Raw genomic sequence first — 22332 nt, forward strand, 5'->3', positions numbered from 1 at the left:
TGACACGAGGGAGCGTAGCTCCCTCGTGTCATTATGACCACACCCATCGGGTATCTGTAAATAACCAACAATATCATATGGGGTAACTACTACATGTCCGCCATATTTCTCTGCTAATCCGCCATATTAGTTGGATATTCTATTGTTATATGTATCAGGGTTCGCATGGTATATAAGGGGACGAGTTTACTTACGCTTCACTTCACATCAGTGTCTTCGATTTACCTGTGCGGGTAGCTTTGACGGGTAACACGTACATCTCCGATACTAATTTATAGGACATCAAGAAGAAATGAAATCACGTTTTGAAACATATCGTACAGTAGTAAATCATTCTAAAAGCTTTGGATAAATAAATATAGAATGCCTTTTCTTTACGTGAATGTGCGTACATTTGCAATAAATATGTCAAAACTATACAAAAACGCGGAGAAATATTTCATCTATTATCTATTGATGAAATGGAATAAGCAAAGGGTATAAAATCTATACCATTCACACTTACTTCAAGCAAAATGCAAATACATAAATGCTACTGTACGTATAAAGAAGACATGGTCATGTACGCTCGTCATGAAAAAGCATCGAATGCGGACGACTATTTACCTGGGTCTACTCGTAATATCTGTAAAGGACCGCAGATGTATGTGTACACTTGTCGAAAATACTCAAAGTAGTAGTAAAACTCCCTTTATTAGCATAATCCATGAAACAAAACGATACACTTCATTTTGTATTCCAACAGTAAACAACATTGTCCATTGTACAGACTGCGACACACTTAGCCCGTGCCGATCAGCTATCTTCAATCAGGGGAAATATCAGAGTAGAATATTTACCCTGTATTGTGCATGAATCCTTATACCGTATGATTTACTGGTCAGAGTATTGCAGATTTATAAATCAGGAAATCATTTAGGTACATAAATTGTTTGTGCATAGATAATTTGCATATACAACACTGTACGAGTGTATGGGATGAGAGAGAGAGAGAGAGAGAGAGAGAGAGAGAGAGAGAGAGAGATTAAAACGATGGTCTTGTAATAATCGTGCTCTTACTAAGACAAATGATATCGTTAATTCAATATAAGAGAACAGTAACTCAATATTGCTCTCATTAATTGATAATACAGATTTATTTGATTCATTTAAAGCACGCAATGATTGAAAATTAAACAGATCTTTAAATAATGTTGTTTTCAATTACTTCATTTTATGCTAATTTGGCGCTCAATAGATCTTATATATCTCTGCCATTTTGCGTTATTACATTCTGCGTTGAACTCGACGCAAATTGTACTAATGCAAAATGTAATAATTGAATTTATCATATTATGCGTCGTTATCAAGCAAATAGAATCAAGGGGAGGGGACAAGAGTGTCTGTCCCCCACCTTTGATAGCAATATTCATTTTTTGTTATTTTGTAATGCAAATAAAAGATATATTGGGTGACATCCCCCCCCCCCTAGCTTGAAAGTTTTGATATAATAGTAGAAGGCACACACCACCACCAATTAAGAAAATGAAGATATTATGAGGTACTCATAGTAGAGGACTCTAACCATCCCATCCCACCCCCAACGATGGAATAAAATGAAGTGTAGGGGGAAATTATTGAGGCAGTCAAAGTAAAAGACTCTTTTAACTTTTCACCCCCACATTAGGATATTGAACATCGGATAAAACATCTTGGTTTGTTTGGGTTTTTTGTTTTATATTATTGCTGTTTTCGTTCATCTTTTTTAAATTATTATTTTGAATGGCAAGTATTTTTGAAGAATCCAATTTTCCATTTTTTTCTTCCTGTTGAACCCCCCCCCCCCCCCCCCCCCCCCCCCCCCCCCCCCCCAATGAAAAATGACGATACATGTCTGGTTATTACATGTACATTTTGCTTTTCAACACATGCATGCATACTAATTGTATGGTGTAGAATTGACCCTTTACCAAGTTTTCCTTCATTTACACAGTGTAAGGAATGGTAAACCAAAATCACAAAACAAAATGCATAAAGGCCAAGATAGTAGGAAAGGTAGGAACTTCATTCACGAATACATAAATACATGTATTCAGAAAAATCGCATGCATGCATTGCAGAACTATAGCATATGTGTGTTTTAACGTTTCTGAAACATGCCATAATGATTACTTTCAGGCTTGAGTGTAATTTATTCATAAATATTTTCATTTCGTAGATCTGGCACAATGGATATATTCTGAAAATAGACATACCACTGTACGTCAAAATTTCAAATTCAAATGTATTCGATAAGATGTTAGTATTCATAAATCAGTAAAATTCGTGTTGAGGTTTTATTTGATATGATACAGTGTCAATCTACTGTAATATATTAGTAAGATATGCAAAAGGCAAGAATATAAACATTTTTAGGTCACCTGAATTCATTCAGGTGACCTATTGCTGTCTGTTTTTGTCCGTCGTCGTTCGTCGTGTGTCGTGCGTTAACATTTGAACATTTTCAGCTTCTTCTCTGAAACCCCTGAACCAATTTCAACCAATTTTGGCATATAGCTTCTGTGGGTGGAGGGGAACAAAAATGTGAAATTCGTGGTCCCTGCCCCCCTGGGGCCTGAGGGGTGGGGCAAAAACCATCAAAATGAGTGTAATTTTAAAAAATCTTCTTCTTTACTCCTGGACATCAAGAAGCCAAATTGTGGGCATAATTATAATGAGCGTTGAGCCCTCTACCAAAATTGTGAAATTCATAGCCCCTGGGGCAGGGGTTCTTGTGTTAGGGTGGGGCTCTATTGGTCATATAGTGAAACTGTAGAAATTCTTTGAAAATCTTCTTCTCTGTCTCTGGGTATTAAGTAGACAAACTAATAGCATGGTAATGATGAGCATGGATGCCTCTTTATACCCCCCGCAACAAGTTGTGGGGGGTATACTGGAATCGGGTTGTCCGTCCGTCCGTCCGTCCGTCTGTAGACGCAATGGTTTCCGGGCTCTAAAGCATTATCCTTTCCACCTACCGTCACCATATCATATATATGGACTACCCATGGGATGAAGATGTTCCCTATCGATTTTGGGGTCAAAAGGTCAAAGGTCAAGCACACTGGACATCGAAGTAGCAATATGGTTTCCGGGCTCTAAAGTGTTATCCTTTCCACCTACAGTCACCATATCATACATATGGACTACCCATAGGATGAAGATGTTCCCTATCGATTTTGGGGTCAAAAGGTCAAAGGTCAAGCACACTGGACATCGAAGTAGCAATATGGTTTCCGGGCTCTAAAGTGTTATCCTTTCCACCTACAGTCACCATATCATACATATGGACTACCCATAGGATGAAGATGTTCCCTATCGATTTTGGGGTCAAAAGGTCAAAGGTCACGCGCACTGGACATTGAAGTAGCAATATGGTTTCCGGGCTCTAAAGCGTTATCCTTTCCACCTACAGTCACCATATCATACATATGGACTACCCATGGGATGAAGATGTTCCCTATCGATTTTGGGGTCAAAAGGTCAAAGGTCATGCGCACTGGACATCGAAGTAGCAACACTCAGAAAAGAGGTAGTTTATACCTATTACCAACACCCCTTGGGAGATTGGGGTAAGCGGGGGGTATTCTTAGTGAGCATTGCTCACAGTACCTCTTGTTAAAAATTGTGAAATTCATGGCCCCTGGATCAGGGGTTCTGGTGCTAGGGTGGGGCTCTATAAGTCATATAGTGAAAATGCATTATTCTTTGAAAATCTTCTTCTCTGTCCTTGGGTATTAAGTAGACAAACCAATAGCATGGTTATGATGAGCAAGGATGCCTCTTTCAAAATTGTGAAATTCATGGCCCCTGGGTCAGGGGTTCTGGTATTAGGGTGGGGCCCTATTGATCATATAGTGAAAATGCATTTTATTTCTTTGAAAATTTTCTCCTCTGCTGCTGGGTATTAAGTAGACAAACTAATAGTATGATAATGATGATCAAGGATGCTTCTTTCAAAACTGAAATTTATGGCCCCTGGGTCAGGTGTTCTGGTGCAAAGGCGGGGCTAACCACATAGCTATTCAATGTTTCTTCCATCCAAAAGTAAAATTCTTATATTTAAACATAAACCTAATTCAAACATTGGAAGGTTGTTACATGATACTCAGGTGACCTATAAGGCCACTGGGCCTCTTGTCTAGTATCGATATCTATATGATCACGAAAAAGCATTATATAATTTATACCTGGATTCATATGCCGATTTAGATATCAATAAAAACAAAGCTGCATAGTTTGGGGGAGGGGTTCTAATGAGTCTGATGAAATTAAAAGAAGGAACCCCACATTTGCATTCAAACTAGACGTACTTCAAAATGAATTCATTTCTGCTCTGACTGAAAGCATGATTCTGAATTCGGGAACGAATCTTGCATACAAAATAATTAATAGGGGAACACATAAATTCGAGCTCCTTTGGAATTTGATGAAATGCAGATATGCACCTTTCTTTCAACACGAATTGATATGTTGTTTCAGGCATGTATACAGGGGGTTGGGCTGGGCAGGGAGGCTGGGCTGGTCTGCACTCCCCATTTTTTTCACAATTTACTTTTTTCCGTTATTCTAACATACAAAGTCAGTATTTTCTACATGCACAGTTTAAACTAATTTTTTTTTTATAATTTGTAATGAATTCAATTATAAGCATCAACTCCTGTAAGTTTTCAATATAGTTTATACATTTCCTTTTATATGTGTCTTTGTGTAATCAACTGTTTATTATGGATTGCAAATGTATTTTTTACGGGTTTTTTTTTTGTGGCGAATATGCCATGTGCATTACATATTATGCATATGGCATGGACCAGTGTTTTGCAGGAATTGATATAAATAATATATTTTGTGCTCTTTGCTTATTCCACTCTATCAGTATGTAATTGGCAAATGATTTTTCCGCATTTATATCATAAGAAACTGCAAATACTTGCATGCACTTGCAAGTATGCAAGAAAAGCTTTTTCTTTTTTTGCATTTTTTTTTCTAAATTATCTAAACTTTCGGAATGCTGCATTGGTATACAATAAATATTTTGTAATTTTGAGCAAAGCATAATGTTTTAAAATGTGATGTTATTTGTTTCTCATTCCCTATATATTACTATCGGAGATGTGCACTGGTCGAGTTCACCTAGAAAAATCACTCAGGTGTGACAATCACATTTGGGGTATATACGGGTAGAGTAAATTAGGCTACCTGAGAGAATATGGCAGATAAGATGAGGAAGGTGTACGTATTTATCAGGTTGGGAACACTTCCCCTATAGCGAGATATTCTCGCTAAAACGTGATTATCCCTCTCTAGCGAGAATAAATATATCGCGTACAACAGAGAAAAACACCCGCGGAGTACATCTTTTCGTGATTCACGTGAAAAGAAGAAAAAGTGCTAAAATGTCTGATACTTCTGCAAATATATAAATCAAAACAAAAACACTCACAATGTGTATTGGATTTCAGACTTCTTCCCTCTTACGCAGCAACTTCGGTATGCAATTTCATTACTATGTTGTCAATTTCATAGAAACAATTCGCATCATGTTGAGTGCGTGTCGCACTTATTCAGCGTTGCACGGGATTTGCCATTATTTTCAATAAAGACGCCAAAACACCTGTTTATGGTAATGTTTATTTCTCGCTAAAGAGGGATAATCGCGTTTTAGCGAGAATATCTCGCTATAGGGGAAGTGTTCCCAACCTGTTTATTAATTCATGTCAGCTTTAAGCAGCGTGAACCTACTAAGTGGGTCGATTCCATGGTGACTGTTACCAAGCCTAATGGAAAGATTAGGATCTGTATTGATCCTCGGGACTTGAACCGTGCTATATAGCGTGAACATTTTCCTTTAAAAACAGTAGAGGAAGTAGCAGCCCAAGTTTTCAGTAAATCCACATCTGGATTTTGGAAGACCAAAATAGACGAAGAAAGTTCGAAGTTGAGTATAGTCAACTCGCCATTTGGACGTTATCGTTTCACCAGAATGCCGTTTGGAATCAAGTCTGCTCCGAAAGTGTTTCAACGTGCTATTTCCGAGATGGTCCAGGATCTTGATGGAACTGAAGCGATTATTGATGACATCATCATATGGGGTACCACGGTGGAAGAACATGACAGACGATTAAAAGCGGTACTGGAACGTGCTCGTCAATTCAACTTGAAGCTCAATGCAGACAAGTGTGAGATTGGACGTTCGGAACTTAACTATGTTTGACATGAATTTACTGACTCTGGTTTGAAGCCTGATCCAGAGAAAGTCCGTGCGTACCGCAGGAAATGGACTGTCCATAAAATGTGAAGTACCTACAATACAGTACCTAGGAAAGTTTATGCCTAATCTGTCAGAAGTAGGCAGTCCGTTACGTCGGCTACTGGAGAAAAACACAGCTTGGAGATGGGAACAGGAACAGGAGGAGAGCTTCCAGAAACTGAAACATATGACAACTAGTACACCAATTCTACAATACTACGACCTGAACAACCCAGTATTGTTATCTGTGGATGCTAGTTCCAAGGGACTTGGCGCTGTTCTGATTCAGGATGACAAGCCAGTTGCCTACAGATCTCGTGCCTTGACCGAGACGCAACAACGTTATTCTCTGATCGAGAAGGAAACCCTTGCAATTCTTTACGGATGTACCAAATTCCATGACAATGTGTATGGACACTGTGTGCTAGTCGAAACAGACCACCAACCTCTTGAAAGTATCTTTAAGAAGTATGTGTTATTAACACCTCCAAGACTACAGAGACTAGTATTGGCACTTGAAAAGTATGATATTGAAGTCATGTGCAAACCAGGAGAAAAAATGTTCCTAGCTGATCACTTGAGTGAAAGATGAAAATGACCAACAGTGATCAATCTCATAAGCAATACCAAATAGATAGTTGGGCAAACACGGACCCCTGGACACACCAGAGGTGGGATCAATTGCCTAGGAGGAGTAAGGATCCCCTGTCGACCGGTCACATCCGCCGTGAGCCCTATATCTTGATCAGGTTAACGGAATTATCCGTAGTCAAAATCAGTGTGCTACGAACGGTCTAACAATCGGTATGAAACACGTCAGACAGCATTTGACCCAATGATAGGTTGTATTGGCAAACTAGATCGTTATAATGACCATAGAATTTGTGAAATGCTGACTTTAAACGAGACTGTTGAAACCCCTGTACAATCAACTTGTTTGTCAGTAGCCTGCCTCGACCCAAAAACTGACCATACGCAGAACAAGCTCTTGTGTATCGAATCAGTTGAGAGATATAAACACCATATGCAGTTGATAATGGAATATTGCTGCATAAATATGGGAAGTTGACGATGGAGAAGCTGAAATTATTCCGTATGTCATAAAGCTGAGTTGTTAGTTTGCCGTTGATATCTACTTTCAATAGAATATCTAAATATGAAGCAGAAGTGGACGACCCTGTGGTTCTTTCGTTCTTTTCTCAAGGAGACAAAGGAGGTACTCGTTTCGGATCTTCAGGTGAATGAAATGCATCTTACATCATACTTACCTGCCTCACAGGAAATGCAGGACCGGATCAGGAAAGAAACCAGTCATGATATGGAGTTGCAGCAGCTCATGGATACGGTCTTAGTTAGAGGCCGGACAACAAAGCTGACCTATCACAAGAAATTGGGACCTACTGGAATTTCAGAGACGACATCTCTTGTATTGATGGTATTCTCTATAAGTCTCATAAACTCATTGTTCCGAAGTAGCTGCAAAACGAAATGCTGGAGAAACTTCATGTCGGACATCAAGGAATCGTCAAGACTAAAAACTGTGCAAGAGACATTCTGTTTTAAAATGGCATGGGGAACAAACTTGAAAACCTTGTGAATTCCTGTGAGATTTGTGGAAAGTACCAAGCCAAGAATCCTAAAGAACCGATGATCCCAAGCGAATTACCTACAAGACCTTGGTCAACGATTGGTATGGATCTTTTTGAACTCGATGGAACTCATTATTTACTCACTGTTGATTACTTGTCTAGACTCGAATCATTGACATCTAAGTGTGTGATTACTCATGTTAAGAGCATGGTTGCCAAATACGGAATTCCGAATATCATCATAAGCGATAATGGGCCGCAGTTTAGCAGCTTTGAATTTAGGAAATTCGTAAAGGGAGATGTCAGGTCACACATTCAACTACTAGTCCTTACCATGCTCAGTCTAATGGACAAACAGAACGCATGGTCCAGACGATGAAACGTCTTATCACCAAATCTCATGATTCATATGTAGCTCTGCTAGAGTACAGAAAAACCAAAATTGATGGTATTGACTTGTCGCCTGCTCAGATGTTTCTAGGGCGAAGACTGAATCTATCGTACCAACAACACTGCCTTTGTTGAAATCAAACATAAATGAGGATACCCTGGTCAATCTTAAATTTCGTCAGGAAAAACAGGAGGAAAACTTCAACAAACACGCCAGGAAAGAAAATCTCTAAGATTACATATTTCATTACTATATCCTATTGTTTGGAAAATATGAATGCCAAACGACCATTATAACAAAACGAAAAAGGTAGATAAATAAATATACATTAAAAGACGGCGAGATTCATAATTGAAAAAATATTTTTAACATTATATTAACATTGAAAAAAATAGTTTAATATTAAGCTAAGTGACAGAACATTAAATTTACCAAAATGTAATTGGATGAGTAATAAACCTATAAAATAACCGTACTCTCTAAGTTCTAACCTACTGTATTCACTGGACACACCCGTCTGACGGGGGAGGAATAAGCCTGAAAGTAACCCCTCAGGAGTGCGAGAAGATTGAGATGAGGATAGAGACTAAGGAGGAGATGTGCGTGGAGAAGATTAAGATGAGGGTAGAGACTTGGGAGGAGATGTGCGAGGAGAAGATTGAGATGAGGGTAGAGACTAAGGAGGAGATGTGCGTGGAGAAGATTAAGATGAGGGTAGAGACTTGGGAGGAGATGTGCGAGGAGAAGATTGAGATGAGGGTAGAGACTAAGGAGGAGATGTGCGAGGAGAAGATTAAGATGATGGTAGAGACTAAGGAGGAGATGTGCGAGGAGAAGATTGAGATGAGGATAGAGACTAAGGAGGAGTTGTGCGTGGAGAAGATTGAGATGAGGGTAGAGACTAAGGAGGAGATGTGCGAGGAGAAGATTGAGATGAGGGTAGAGACTTGGGAGGAGATGTGCGTGGAGAAGATTGAGATGAGGGTAGAGACATGGGAGAAGATGTGCGTGGAGAAGATTGAGATGAGGGTAGAGACTTGGGAGGAGATGTGCGAGGAGAAGATTGAGATGAGGGTAGAGACTTGGGAAGAGATGTGCGTGGAGAAGATTGAGATGAGGGTAGAGACTTGGGAGGAGATGTGCGAGGAGAAGATTGAGATGAGGGTAGAGACTTGGGAGGAGATGTGCGAGGAGAAGATTGAGATGAGGGTAGAGACTTGGGAAGAGATGTGCGTGGAGAAGATTGAGATGAGGGTAGAGACTTGGGAGGAGATGTGCGAGGAGAAGATTGAGATGAGGGTAGAGACTTGGGAGGAGATGTGCGTGGAGATTAAGATGAGGGTAGAGGCTTGGGAGGAGATGTGCGAGGAGAAGATTGAGATGAGGGTAGAGACTAAGTAGGAGATGTGCGTGGAGAAGATTGAGATGAGGGTAGAGACTTGGGAGGAGATGTGCGAGGAGAAGATTGAGATGAGGGTAGAGACTTGGGAGGAGATGTGCAAGGAGAAGATTGAGATGAGGATAGAGACTAAGGAGGAGTTGTGCGTGGAGAAGATTGAGATGAGGGTAGAGACTTGGGAGGAGATGTGCGAGGAGAAGATTGAGATGAGGGTAGAGACTAAGGAGGAGATGTGCGAGGAGAAGATTAAGATGATGGTAGAGACTAAGGAGGAGATGTGCGAGGAGAAGATTGAGATGAGGATAGAGACTAAGGAGGAGTTGTGCGTGGAGAAGATTGAGATGAGGGTAGAGACTAAGGAGGAGATGTGCGAGGAGAAGATTGAGATGAGGGTAGAGACTTGGGAGGAGATGTGTGTGGAGAAGATTGAGATGAGGGTAGAGACATGGGAGAAGATGTGCGTGGAGAAGATTGAGATGAGGGTAGAGACTTGGGAGGAGATGTGCGAGGAGAAGATTGAGATGAGGGTAGAGACTTGGGAAGAGATGTGCGTGGAGAAGATTGAGATGAGGGTAGAGACTTGGGAGGAGATGTGCGAGGAGAAGATTGAGATGAGGGTAGAGACTTGGGAGGAGATGTGCGAGGAGAAGATTGAGATGAGGGTAGAGACTTGGGAAGAGATGTGCGTGGAGAAGATTGAGATGAGGGTAGAGACTTGGGAGGAGATGTGCGAGGAGAAGATTGAGATGAGGGTAGAGACTTGGGAGGAGATGTGCGTGGAGATTAAGATGAGGGTAGAGGCTTGGGAGGAGATGTGCGAGGAGAAGATTGAGATGAGGGTAGAGACTAAGGAGGAGATGTGCGTGGAGAAGATTGAGATGAGGGTAGAGACTTGGGAGGAGATGTGCGTGGAGATTAAGATGAGGGTAGAGACTTGGGAGGAGATGTGCGAGGAGAAGATTGAGATGAGGGTAGAGACTAAGGAGGAGATGTGCAAGGAGAAGATTGAGATGAGGGTAGAGACTAAGGAGGAGATGTGCAAGGAGAAGATTGAGATGAGGGTAGAGACTAAGAAGGAGATGTGCGAGGAGAAGATTGAGATGAGGGTAGAGACTTGGGAGGAGATGTGCGTGGAGATTAAGATGAGGGTAGAGGCTTGGGAGGAGATGTGCGAGGAGAAGATTGAGATGAGGGTAGAGACTAAGGAGGAGATGTGCGTGGAGAAGATTAAGATGAGGGTAGAGACTTGGGAGGAGATGTGCGAGGAGAAGATTGAGATGAGGGTAGAGACTAAGGAGGAGATGTGCGTGGAGAAGATTGAGATGAGGGTAGAGACTTGGGAGGAGATGTGCGTGGAGATTAAGATGAGGGTAGAGACTTGGGAGGAGATGTGCGAGGAGAAGATTGAGATGAGGGTAGAGACTAAGGAGGAGATGTGCGTGGAGAAGATTAAGATGAGGGTAGAGACTTGGGAGGAGATGTGCGAGGAGAAGATTGAGATGAGGGTAGAGACTAAGGAGGAGATGTGCGTGGAGAAGATTGAGATGAGGGTAGAGACTTGGGAGGAGATGTGCGTGGAGATTAAGATGAGGGTAGAGACTTGGGAGGAGATGTGCGAGGAGAAGATTGAGATGAGGGTAGAGACTAAGGAGGAGATGTGCGTGGAGAAGATTGAGATGAGGGTAGAGACTTGGGAGGAGATGTGCGTGGAGATTAAGATGAGGGTAGAGACTTGGGAGGAGATGTGCGAGGAGAAGATTGAGATGAGGGTAGAGACTAAGGAGGAGATGTGCAAGGAAAAGATTGAGATGAGGGTAGAGACTAAGGAGGAGATGTGCAAGGAGAAGATTGAGATGAGGGTAGAGACTAAGAAGGAGATGTGCGAGGAGAAGATTGAGATGAGGGTAGAGACTTGGGAGGAGATGTGCGTGGAGATTAAGATGAGGGTAGAGACTTGGGAGGAGATGTGCGAGGAGAAGATTGAGATGAGGGTAGAGACTAAGGAGGAGATGTGCGTGGAGAAGATTAAGATGAGGGTAGAGACTTGGGAGGAGATGTGCGAGGAGAAGATTGAGATGAGGGTAGAGACTAAGGAGGAGATGTGCGTGGAGAAGATTAAGATGAGGGTAGAGACTTGGGAGGAGATGTGCGAGGAGAAGATTGAGAAGAGGGTAGAGACTAAGGAGGAGATGTGCGAGGAGAAGATTGAGATGAGGGTAGAGACTAAGGAGGAGATGTGTGTGGAGAAGATTGAGATGAGGGTAGAGACTTGGGAGGAGATGTGCGAGGAGAAGATTGAGATGAGGGTAGAGACTTGGGAGGAGATGTGCGTGGAGAAGATTAAGATGAGGATAGAGACTTGAGAGGAGATGTGCGAGGAGAAGATTGAGATGAGGGTAGAGACTTGGGAGGAGATGTGCGTGGAGATTAAGATGAGGGTAGAGACTTGGGAGGAGATGTGCGTGGAGAAGATTAAGATGAGGGTAGAGACTTGGGAGGAGATGTGCGAGGAGAAGATTGAGATGAGGGTAGAGACTTGGGAGGAGATGTGCGAGGAGAAGATTGAGATGAGGGTAGAGACTTGGGAGGAGATGTGCGAGGAGAAGATTGAGATGAGAGTAGAGACTTGGGAGGAGATGTGCGTGGAGAAGATTGAGATGAGGGTAGAGACTTGGGAGGAGAGTGAGTAGAAGTGGGATGAGAAGAAATAGAAAGTGGGGAAGTGCAAAGAGTGTATACCATTGGTAACGCTAGCCATTCGGTGAGTACAGTGAATACAGCTTGATCTTGTGTAGGTTAGAACTTAGAGTAGGGTTACTTTCAGGCTTATTCCTCCCCCGCCATACGGGTGTGTCCAGTGAATACAGCTTGATCTTATGTAGGTTAGGAAGAAATTCAATTGTTTCATTTAAAGTTTGTAATTCTGTGATAATGTTATTACATATGTATGTTCTGAATTTTCATCATTTGGTTTTCATATTGGATTTTTTTAAAAAAGTATTTTCATTTTTTTTTAATCTAGTGCGGAGCGGAAATTGGGTCAGGCATGCGCCAGACTTAGTAAACTTTCTTCCACAGAGTTATCGGTATAAGGGAGAGAAAAGATCGATAACTCTGTGAAAGAGAATGACGTAAATGGCGTGATTTGTACCGTACACCACACCAACCCTACCTAGTGTATTATGTTGCTTTCCTGACATCTTGTTGTTTTAACGATCTATTTCACAAGATACATTTTAGTTCTACAAGGAATTCTATAGTAACATACACTTCTAACTCTATTCTAATTTATTAATCACTCCAAATTTAGCACACTGCACAGGAAACTGTAGGAAAACAGCGTATATCTCCATGGTTCGATCAACTCTGGAATACGGATCCATCATTTGGGACCCTTCTCAGAAACAAGACATTGATAAGCTGGAAAGAGTCCAATGGAAAGCCATCCTATCATAAAAAGAGACTACAGATCTAGAGAAGAGGGATACATAAACAAAATGGCCAAGGAGCTGGAATTACAACCTCTCCAGACGAGAAGAACCAGCTTACGACTCGTCATGTTATATAAGGTGGTTATATAGGGTGGCTATATAGGGTGGTTGAGGGGTTGTTACCGTGGCTACCACCGCAAAACTTTGTAAACAAAGCAAAACCAAGAAGACAAATTGAATTAAAAACTTTCGGAGACTGTGTAAACACAAACATTCTTTCAAACCAAGTTAAAAACATCAGCAGGTGCTTCTAAAGAAACAACTATCTACAGTCAACACAAAACAGTACAAATCTTCATTCTTTCTGGACACCATAATCAAATGGAACCAGCTTGAAAACCATATAGTGTGTGCTAAAACTGTCGAGGCATTCAAGACCGCCCCCGACAGCCTGTGTCAATAACACCGTGTACAATGCCACATGCGGGGACCGTGATCGGTGTAGCGCGGGGATGTGATTTCGAAGCGAAGAAAGTAGGTCAATAAGTATTCAAAGACTGATTGTGTTTAATCAAAATAAATCTAGATAGCCAAAAGTATTGCACGGAAGACAGTGGTTATTGGCAAGCTAGCACTAGCAACTGGGGAGTTTAGAACTCTTTGGAAATACCCAAACACTTCGACAATATACAAGTAGGGTAGGCGCCGGGTATATTTTTCGGTGTATTTAATGAGAAATCTCCACTCCTACTGCATAAACTCCAAAGTTTTTTTGACCAGAAACATTACCTTTGAATGGGACTCAATATTCGACTGAAAAAACCAACACAAAATCATGATATGCCGAGTATTTGACTGAAAACCCTGTGTGGCGTAGGGGGGTGAAAATCTTGTGGCGTAAGGGGGCCGAGAATCCTTTTAACGTAAGCAAAGTTTCTCACTAAAATACACATCTTCAGCACAGCAAATATTGTCTTTATTCAAAATTATATGGAAAATTCTCAAATCATTTTGTTCAAAGGGAACCCAAGTAAAATCACAGTGTATGATTGACTGTTATCTATATGTTTAAACTTATGTGTGTTTTGCAGAGTAAAACTGATTGCATGTAGAGGAAATGATGGAATCCCAACCAAACAAGCACATATATACGATTTGTGCGAGAAATATTATATGCGTCAAAATTAAACTTAAGGCATTTTTCACAGTGCAGCGCGAGATATTTCCCCCTGAATACAGGTGACGCATAACACGTTGCGGTCCTATTCTCCACTCAAAGGTTCGTGCGCTACGAGCACCAATCTAATTAAAATTAGATGTTAGATCCGCTAACATACTCGCTACACGTCATCTTTGTTGAAGTATACATGAAAAGATCCCCCGATGTCGCCATAGTTTAAAATTTAAACAAAACACGCGATAAATAAGTCACGATCGTGGGTGCCGCCATTTTTTCTCTTCCTTACGTAAACAATATATGGAATTGCGATATGAAGGCGGAAATTTGATTGGCTGTCGCAAATTTGACCTCTGACGTGACCCTCTATGGGATGTTAGATGTTTGTGTAGCGAGTATGTGAGCGGATCTAACATCTAATTCTAATTAGATTGTACGAGCACTAGACCTCTGTCAACGGCTTTTTACAGAAATCTTGTAAAAGTTTCTAATAATTCAACATTTATGTTTTGGACTAAATATTTAGTCATATTATGAAATGCTTTTGGTGCAATTTGATGGGTGCTTACTGTAAAATGTTTAAAATCACGGTTTTCTGATTCTAAATTTGGAACTACTTCGTAATATGCGTATGAATGTAGGTCATTCACGTGGTAGAGATCACTGTAAACATGGAATCAAAAGTAAGGAAGGCTGTAAAACATTCCATAACACTTGTAAAATAAGAGACAAACAGCTTAATGGTAAAAATGTACTTATCAAAGTGCCAGTGCGCTATGAAAGAGCTTGATGTATCACATGTTGCCAGAACTTTTAAAAGGAAAGGAAATGAGAATGGCTGTGTATATCATTTGATTGTATTGTCACGTGATTGCAAGTGTTGACAGATGTAAGAGAATCTTGCGTAACGCACCCTTTGGCGAGAGAATGCTTGCGGTCCATGTTCAAACAAACTCTGGCTGAGTTTGGTTGCGGTCCTCAATTCATTGCAGCATTATAAGGATTTACTATTTCTGATTGTACATGTAAATAAGTGCCAGTTAAGGAATAGTGTAATTACTGACAATTTGAAATGATATTGCTGACGCTGTACAATACTTTTAGTCATTGATTATATTTATGTGTCCCTTGTGTGATTTTTCGCAGTCCTAAAAAAATTATACCAGGGTAAGGATGTCAATTAAATATCAAGTTTTCATTATTACTTTTCAGAAATTACATGTAGAAACAAAGCATGCAAGTATTATCTTGTAGTCATTTCACACTGTGGACAAAAATATACATGTACATCAGGAGTCAATGACCGCAACATGTTAATTTTATCGAACACGCTTCTCTACTGCAATATTTTTGTTGAAATATGTTTACTCATGTGTAATTCGATCTTTTGAAAATCAATGTTAGTGTAAATCAACTTACTCAAATGTACACAAAAATAATTATCAAACACGTAGCAATAGAAGGGAATGTTTTTTACTGTACATGCATAGTTAGTTAATTTTACGAACAAAGTTTGATCTATAAAATACCTCCATTAATAAAATAATATTTGAATTATAAAATTTAAGGAACCGATCAATCTCTTGCCCTCCATCCCCCGCGATTTAGGATTTAAACTGGGTTTTGTTATATTTGTTTCGTTTTTGCTTTTCAAGAATTTTCATACGCTTGTGAAGTGGACGTCTCCCCCCCCCCCCCCCTTCCCCACTTTTTTGGGGGGAAAAAATCCTACGTGCCTGAAAACATTTATATCATATGCTTTCATCTTGCTTTATTTCTGGATATTCGTGAAATTCTTGGTATTACATGTAATTGTATCATAACTTTGACAGAATTAAACAGGGAATCCACACATTTAAAAGATATTATGGTGCAAAAAATGGGGGGGGGGGGGGGGGGGGGGGGGCTAAGTAGTATCCATACCTCAGGTGTCTGTGTTTATTTAACCAAAGATTGTTTTTCTTTCTGATCATTGCATTATCTGAAATTATCAATAGTTCATGTCAATTTCATTAAAATATGAAACTGTCTTAATCATCTGGTATTGTGGTATTTTAGAAAATGTTTTTAATGAAAATGTAATGGCATAGAAAGTCACACACATCATTATCGGTTTATCGTACGAATATCAGAGTAACTTTGAACAAGTTTGAATTTGATATTTATATATTCACTATGTTCAAGATGAGGATTTTGGTAAGAAACTTTGCGAGTCTCAGTCCCCCTACGCCACACGATTTTCACCCCCCTACGCCACACAGGGTTTTCAGTCAAATACTCGGCATATCATGCTTTTGTGTTGGTTTTTTCAGTCGAATATTGAGTCCCATTCATAGGTAATGTTTCTGGTCAAAAAATTTTTGGAGTTTATGCAGTAGGAGTGGAGATTTCTCATTAAATACACCGAAAAATATACCCGGCGCCTACCCTACTTGTATATTGTCGAAGTGTTTGGGTATTTCCAAAGAGTTCTAAACTCCCCAGTTGCTAGTGCTAGCTTGCCAATAACCACTGTCTTCCGTGCAATACTTTTGGCTATCTAGATTTATTTTGATTAAACACAATCAGTCTTTGAATACTTATTGACCTACTTTCTTCGCTTCGAAATCACATCCCCGCGCTACACCGATCACGGTCCCCGCATGTGGCATTGTACACGGTGAATAAGACCGACACTATCTCTCTCACCGTCGTAGAAAGGGGTACTGACTAAAACCCGGTCTCGATCCCGGTCTTCGGTCTCGGTCCCGTGACTAAAACCCGGTCTTCGGTCCCGGTCTCAGATTTTTTTATTCGATAAAAACAGAATACATCAGAATATTTTTGTCCCAATTTCTAGTTAATTTAGATATGACATATCATGTCTGCATTCTGATAGTTGATTGATCATATTATTGTCGTCTTTCGTAAAATAGGATGTGAAAACTCCGGGACCGGTGGGACCGAGAAGTAAAAACAGTGCCGGTCCCGGTCTCGATATTTTTTTTATTTTTCCTAAATAGCCGCTTCAATCTACTTTTTCATTAAAAAGGATAAGGGTGTGATATTCAATGGCATTCCTTTGTATGCACATGTATGTTTCTGATTTATTGTATGTTTGTGTTTTATTTCAATTTTCCTTTTTATGTCAAAATCGAACTCAACTACGTGATTTTTTCTCTCCCAAATGAACGCGTTACAGTACATTTTCATAAAAAGATAAGGATGTAGAAGAGAAATGATATATACGTACTTATCCTGGTGTATTTGTTTGTAATTTACCGTTGGATGTAGTTTTTACAAAATTAATTCATTTTTATTTTCCATTTAGGTTTTGTTTTGTTTTGAACATATTTTATTGATGAAATCAAAAGGATTGGGAACAAGTTCTGACAACTTACAAGTCCCTCTCCTAAAATATTACTGCACATAAGGTTTGATTGTAAGTAAACAAAATGGTATGGAAGAAAAAAGAGAAAAAATACAAATACATACAAGGCAACAATTCACATGAGTACAGTACTACCTTGGTAGTAATACAAGACATTTCAAAATAAATAAGTTCATGCAAATAACAGCAAAACAATGGCAAATAAAGCATACAAAACATGTAGGGTAGGAAAATAGGAGGGGTGAATTGCAGACAAAAAGGACAAAATAATTGAAATTTGAGGCCATATGAATTTTAAGGTAAAATTTTAACTGGAGAACTTGTGAGTATGAAAGTGTTTGTTTTCGGTATAGTAATATTATCAGTGTAGTAATATTATAAACATAAAATAGCTAAATAATTGGTATTACATTTCAAAATACTGAACGTAGTCGTATTTACTTCTTGGACATAATATATACATCATATATAGGTACACTCAGAGTCAGCTCTCAGTTGGCGCCGGGGTATGACCAAACGGACATAGGTCACTCTCTTGTCTGATGATGTGAGTTTTCTGTCTGTGATCTCTAATACGAATTTTACCGTTGGAAGACCACGCCTGCAGAATCACTTGTTCACGACAGAGCTGACGGCACAGGAATAATAATTTGTCTCTACGTTTCGTCAGGTCTTCATTGATTGACACATGTTTTGTCTCCGGATTTCGTTTTAGACTCTTATGGCTTTTCACTAATCTAAATTTCAGGTCTGCTGAACGTAGCCTTGCGATGATCTGTCTAGGTGTGTGTGTCCTATGGCGGTGGTGGGTGCCCCTACCCGATGCGAATTAACAATATCATCACGGTTGATAGAAATCCCGGCTTCAGTGGTCACATCCAAGATCAAATCAGTTGTATTCTCTCCAGCTGTCTCAGGTATCCCAGAGAATCTTACTAGTGGTCTTCTACCATATTGTTCAAGTTCATCAAGTTGAAGATGAAGATCATTGTTCATGGATTCCAGTTTGTTGATTTTGGCATTCAGAGGTTCTACTGCTTTTGTCACTTCTTGTTTCACAAGTGCAGATAACTCATCTTGAATGGATAATTTTACGGCAGCAGCAATTCTAACAATATCATCTTCACCAATGACGAGTTGATGGGTGATTTGTGGGTTGTTAACCGTTGGTAATGGGGGAAAATCAGACGGGTCACGTTGAGACACTGGGGTAAAAGTAGTCATTCTGGGGAATTCAGGCTCAGACTCGTTCCTCTGTTTTTTAGGAGTTCTCGCGACATCCGAGAATGACTTGGATAAGTCACTAAGATTCCTTTTGTTTTCTGCTTTTTCGGTCATTTTGATCACACAAATCAAGGTCACAATGTCACAAATATACAGTATGTCTATATAAGTACCCAGTTACATTCAGCACATATAACACAAACTATTTCAATCAAAGTTTAAATCAATGCTTGATTCGACAACGACATCAGCAGGGTGAGCAGAAATCATATCAACAATGGTTCGTCAAAGTTTTTTGAAATTACTCACATTTCATAGCTAAGATTTTAGCTAAACATGGTCTCAACAACCTATAGCACTCCTTTGATCTTCTGGAAAATTTCTGGCAATCCATCCCAAGATTTAATAGATGTTTTTCACATATTTGTACGAGCTCTTTTGTTACTGACCACATACTACCAAGGGTGTTTAACTCCTCCTCCATTTAGGTCAAACACCTGACCACACGATTGATGAAATTTTCAAATTCAATGTTGGTGTATTCCGAACCGGGTCTCTGTATATGTACATGTATATACATAAGGCTGACTGTTCTCTCTCTCTCTCTCTCTCTCTCTCTCTCTCTCTCTCTCTCTCTCTCTCTCTCATTTACGAGTGTCGCATTAACTTGTTAAATTATGACATTATATTAGTTGTTATAAAATTATGTTCATTAGTGAAATGGAAAAAAAAATATTGTCCTTAAATTTTATTATAAATATTGAAACATGAATAATTGTTGTTGATAGCGAAACAAAATTAATGTGCACTCTTGTCAACAACAACCCCCCCCCCCTCCTTTCCAGAAAGATTCTGAATACAAGAATGATGCTTTTGAAAAGCAAATGTTCAATTTCATTTTTATACCCCCGTAATCGAATATTCGGGGCGCATTTATATAGTTTTTGGTCCATCTGTCTGTTTGTCAGCAAAAACTTGAACCTTTGGCATAACTTTTGAATGCATGTTGATAGGGTTTTCATATTTCACATGTGTACTCCTTGTGACAAGACCTTTCTTTCTCATTTAAAACCCATTCATTTCTGATATAACATCAGTAATAAAAACAACATAACACACTAAATGGACTAGCAACGACACGCAGCAGCTTTTAATGATGTAACAATACAACGTACTATAATTACATAAATGTAAATACAAATTAGTAATAGTATAAAATATAAACGTGTTGTCTGCTCTACGTGTCGTCCTAAACTGATTTTACATCGTTACTCGATTAAAACCGGTTCTATTAAACCACATGACTGAACATACCTATACAGGTATTCGAATTGAAAACTTGAAATATCCGGAATAATCCATTCACTATAATTACCAAGTAGAAATTGATTTCTGTCTAATTCGTTCCTCAAACGAAAGAAATCACATTTATATGCAATTCTCCACCTTTCAAATTTGACCTACTTTTGAAAATCTTTAACCTTAGCCATAACTTTTGAATGGTTAGTAAAAATACATGAGGGTATAAAATGCTTCACGCAGGCATACTTTCCATGAAGCGCTAACAGTAGGCCTATTTGTATTTTCAAAACTGAAATTTATTTCTTAAATGAATTTACAGGTATGTCTTGCATATTTATAAATGTAGATTTCATTATATGTAAATTTGTCAGTTTATGTCAAATTTATGCACTTTGAAATATGATATTTTGAAAATAGGAAACAAACAGTTTTTGTGCAGCATAATTAATATGTTTGTACATATACGTATATAAGTTCTATTCACAATAAATATAGTTACCACATAATATTACAGTAAAAACATACCATAGATTATTTGAAGATCATCTAAAGTCAGAGGGTATCTTCTGTATAAGTATACTGAATTTGACATTTTTGGTGAGCATGTCAATGTATGACACACTTTTATAGAAACTATAAATATATTAGGTGGATTTAAGGTAGGTAAATACTATTAGAAATTTCTGTCAATCAAAGTTTTTTTTCACTTAAATAACTTTAACAACTCATAGACTAACTAAAAAGCCCATATAAGACATACCTTTGCAGGTTTATTTTTATACTATATGCTACAGAGCACATATACCCCCAAATGCAAAAGCCAAATTCTAACACAAGAATGCATCATCTCATGTTTTATTAAAAATATGCACCAAAGCACATCATATTAAGCTATAATATATAAAATCCAATAGCTATTCATTTACTAAGAGAATTTTTAAAGATATTCAATTGACAACATACACAATTGCTGTTTAATCTGCTCACATCCTTCAGAAAAAAATCACAGAATATCGCAATTTTGAAAAATTCTCAAAATCTAAATTGTTTACATGCCAGTTTTTCTTTAAAAATATTTAGAATTATATGTAAAGTTAACAAAAAAACATATTTTACCATAGTTGACCAGAGATATTTTGCAAAATGGTCTCTTGAATATGTAAACCCCCATTTTTAAATTTAAGTTTTACAATTATTCTTTGCACACTTTGAAAATAGTAAATTGTAACGGCAAATACAGTCTTAAAATCAAGATTAACAGAATTTGACAATATATATATATATGTAAAACATACTGAAAATTTTGTCTTACCAGACAATTAGAACACAAGGAGTGGGGGGGGGGTGCACCCCCACCCCTTCCTTTTTCTCACAATGTTTTTGGTGTGTGTGTTATTCTTTTTTTGTTTGGCTATCAATCATATAATACATAAAAATACATACATGCTATCTCATACTTATAGAAAAAATAAATATAGTGTAACATATATGTAGATTCTAGCAACTTACAGCTCATGTACAAATAATTTTGTTTCTTGAAAGTACTTGTGAAGAAAAGTTCAAATATTCAACAACTTTGGTGATGATTTTCTGAGGATTTATAATTCTGGGTTTCTTTGAACCAAACCAACTCCCTAAAATTCAGTGTGAATTCCACTGTGAGGATCACGCCTATGTATGATTTTTAACTTGTTCAGGCTTAGATTGCAAGCTATGAGCCTTTTAAGCCTATGAGCCTTTCAATGTAGATATTACATTGTTTGTACCATTGGAGCTAGTGAGGACTTCATACTATAATAATTCATGGTAAATATATCTAAGATTCACATTTGAATGCTAAATTTGACTCGAACAGTTCTCGTAAACTACAAACATCAAAGTTATAACTGGAACTTTCTAGTCGGTGTTTAAAATTTAAAACCGGATACGTAAAAGCACGGACTTTCCTTAAAAAAGCCTTGTATCTAAAAGAACCACAACTGAAAAAAAAGAAAACTAAGTATCAAATAAGAATGGAAGAAATATAGTTATTATTCATTGGTTACATGTATATACAAATATATACCCATATAAAGAGATCGGATTCGGAATACAAAACATGAATCTTTGAAAACTGATTTTTGACAAAATAAATGTACAAGTAAACTAACTGTAAATTACAAACAAATACATTAGGATAAG

General features: G+C 38.6%; 1 protein-coding gene across 1 annotated transcript; it reads left to right on the forward strand.

Annotated features, from left to right (window-relative positions):
- The first annotated feature begins 9652 nt into the window (after positions 1-9652).
- LOC130051453 (trichoplein keratin filament-binding protein-like) lies at positions 9653-12010 on the forward strand. The gene has a single exon (XM_056153395.1). It carries the CDS (start codon positions 9653-9655, stop codon positions 12008-12010), a length of 2358 nt encoding a protein of 785 aa, XP_056009370.1.
- Positions 12011-22332: the final 10322 nt, after the last annotated feature.

The sequence above is a fragment of the Ostrea edulis genome, chromosome 2 (assembly GCF_947568905.1).
Source record: "Ostrea edulis chromosome 2, xbOstEdul1.1, whole genome shotgun sequence".
In the NCBI taxonomy this organism is placed as follows: Eukaryota; Metazoa; Mollusca; class Bivalvia; order Ostreida; family Ostreidae; genus Ostrea; species Ostrea edulis.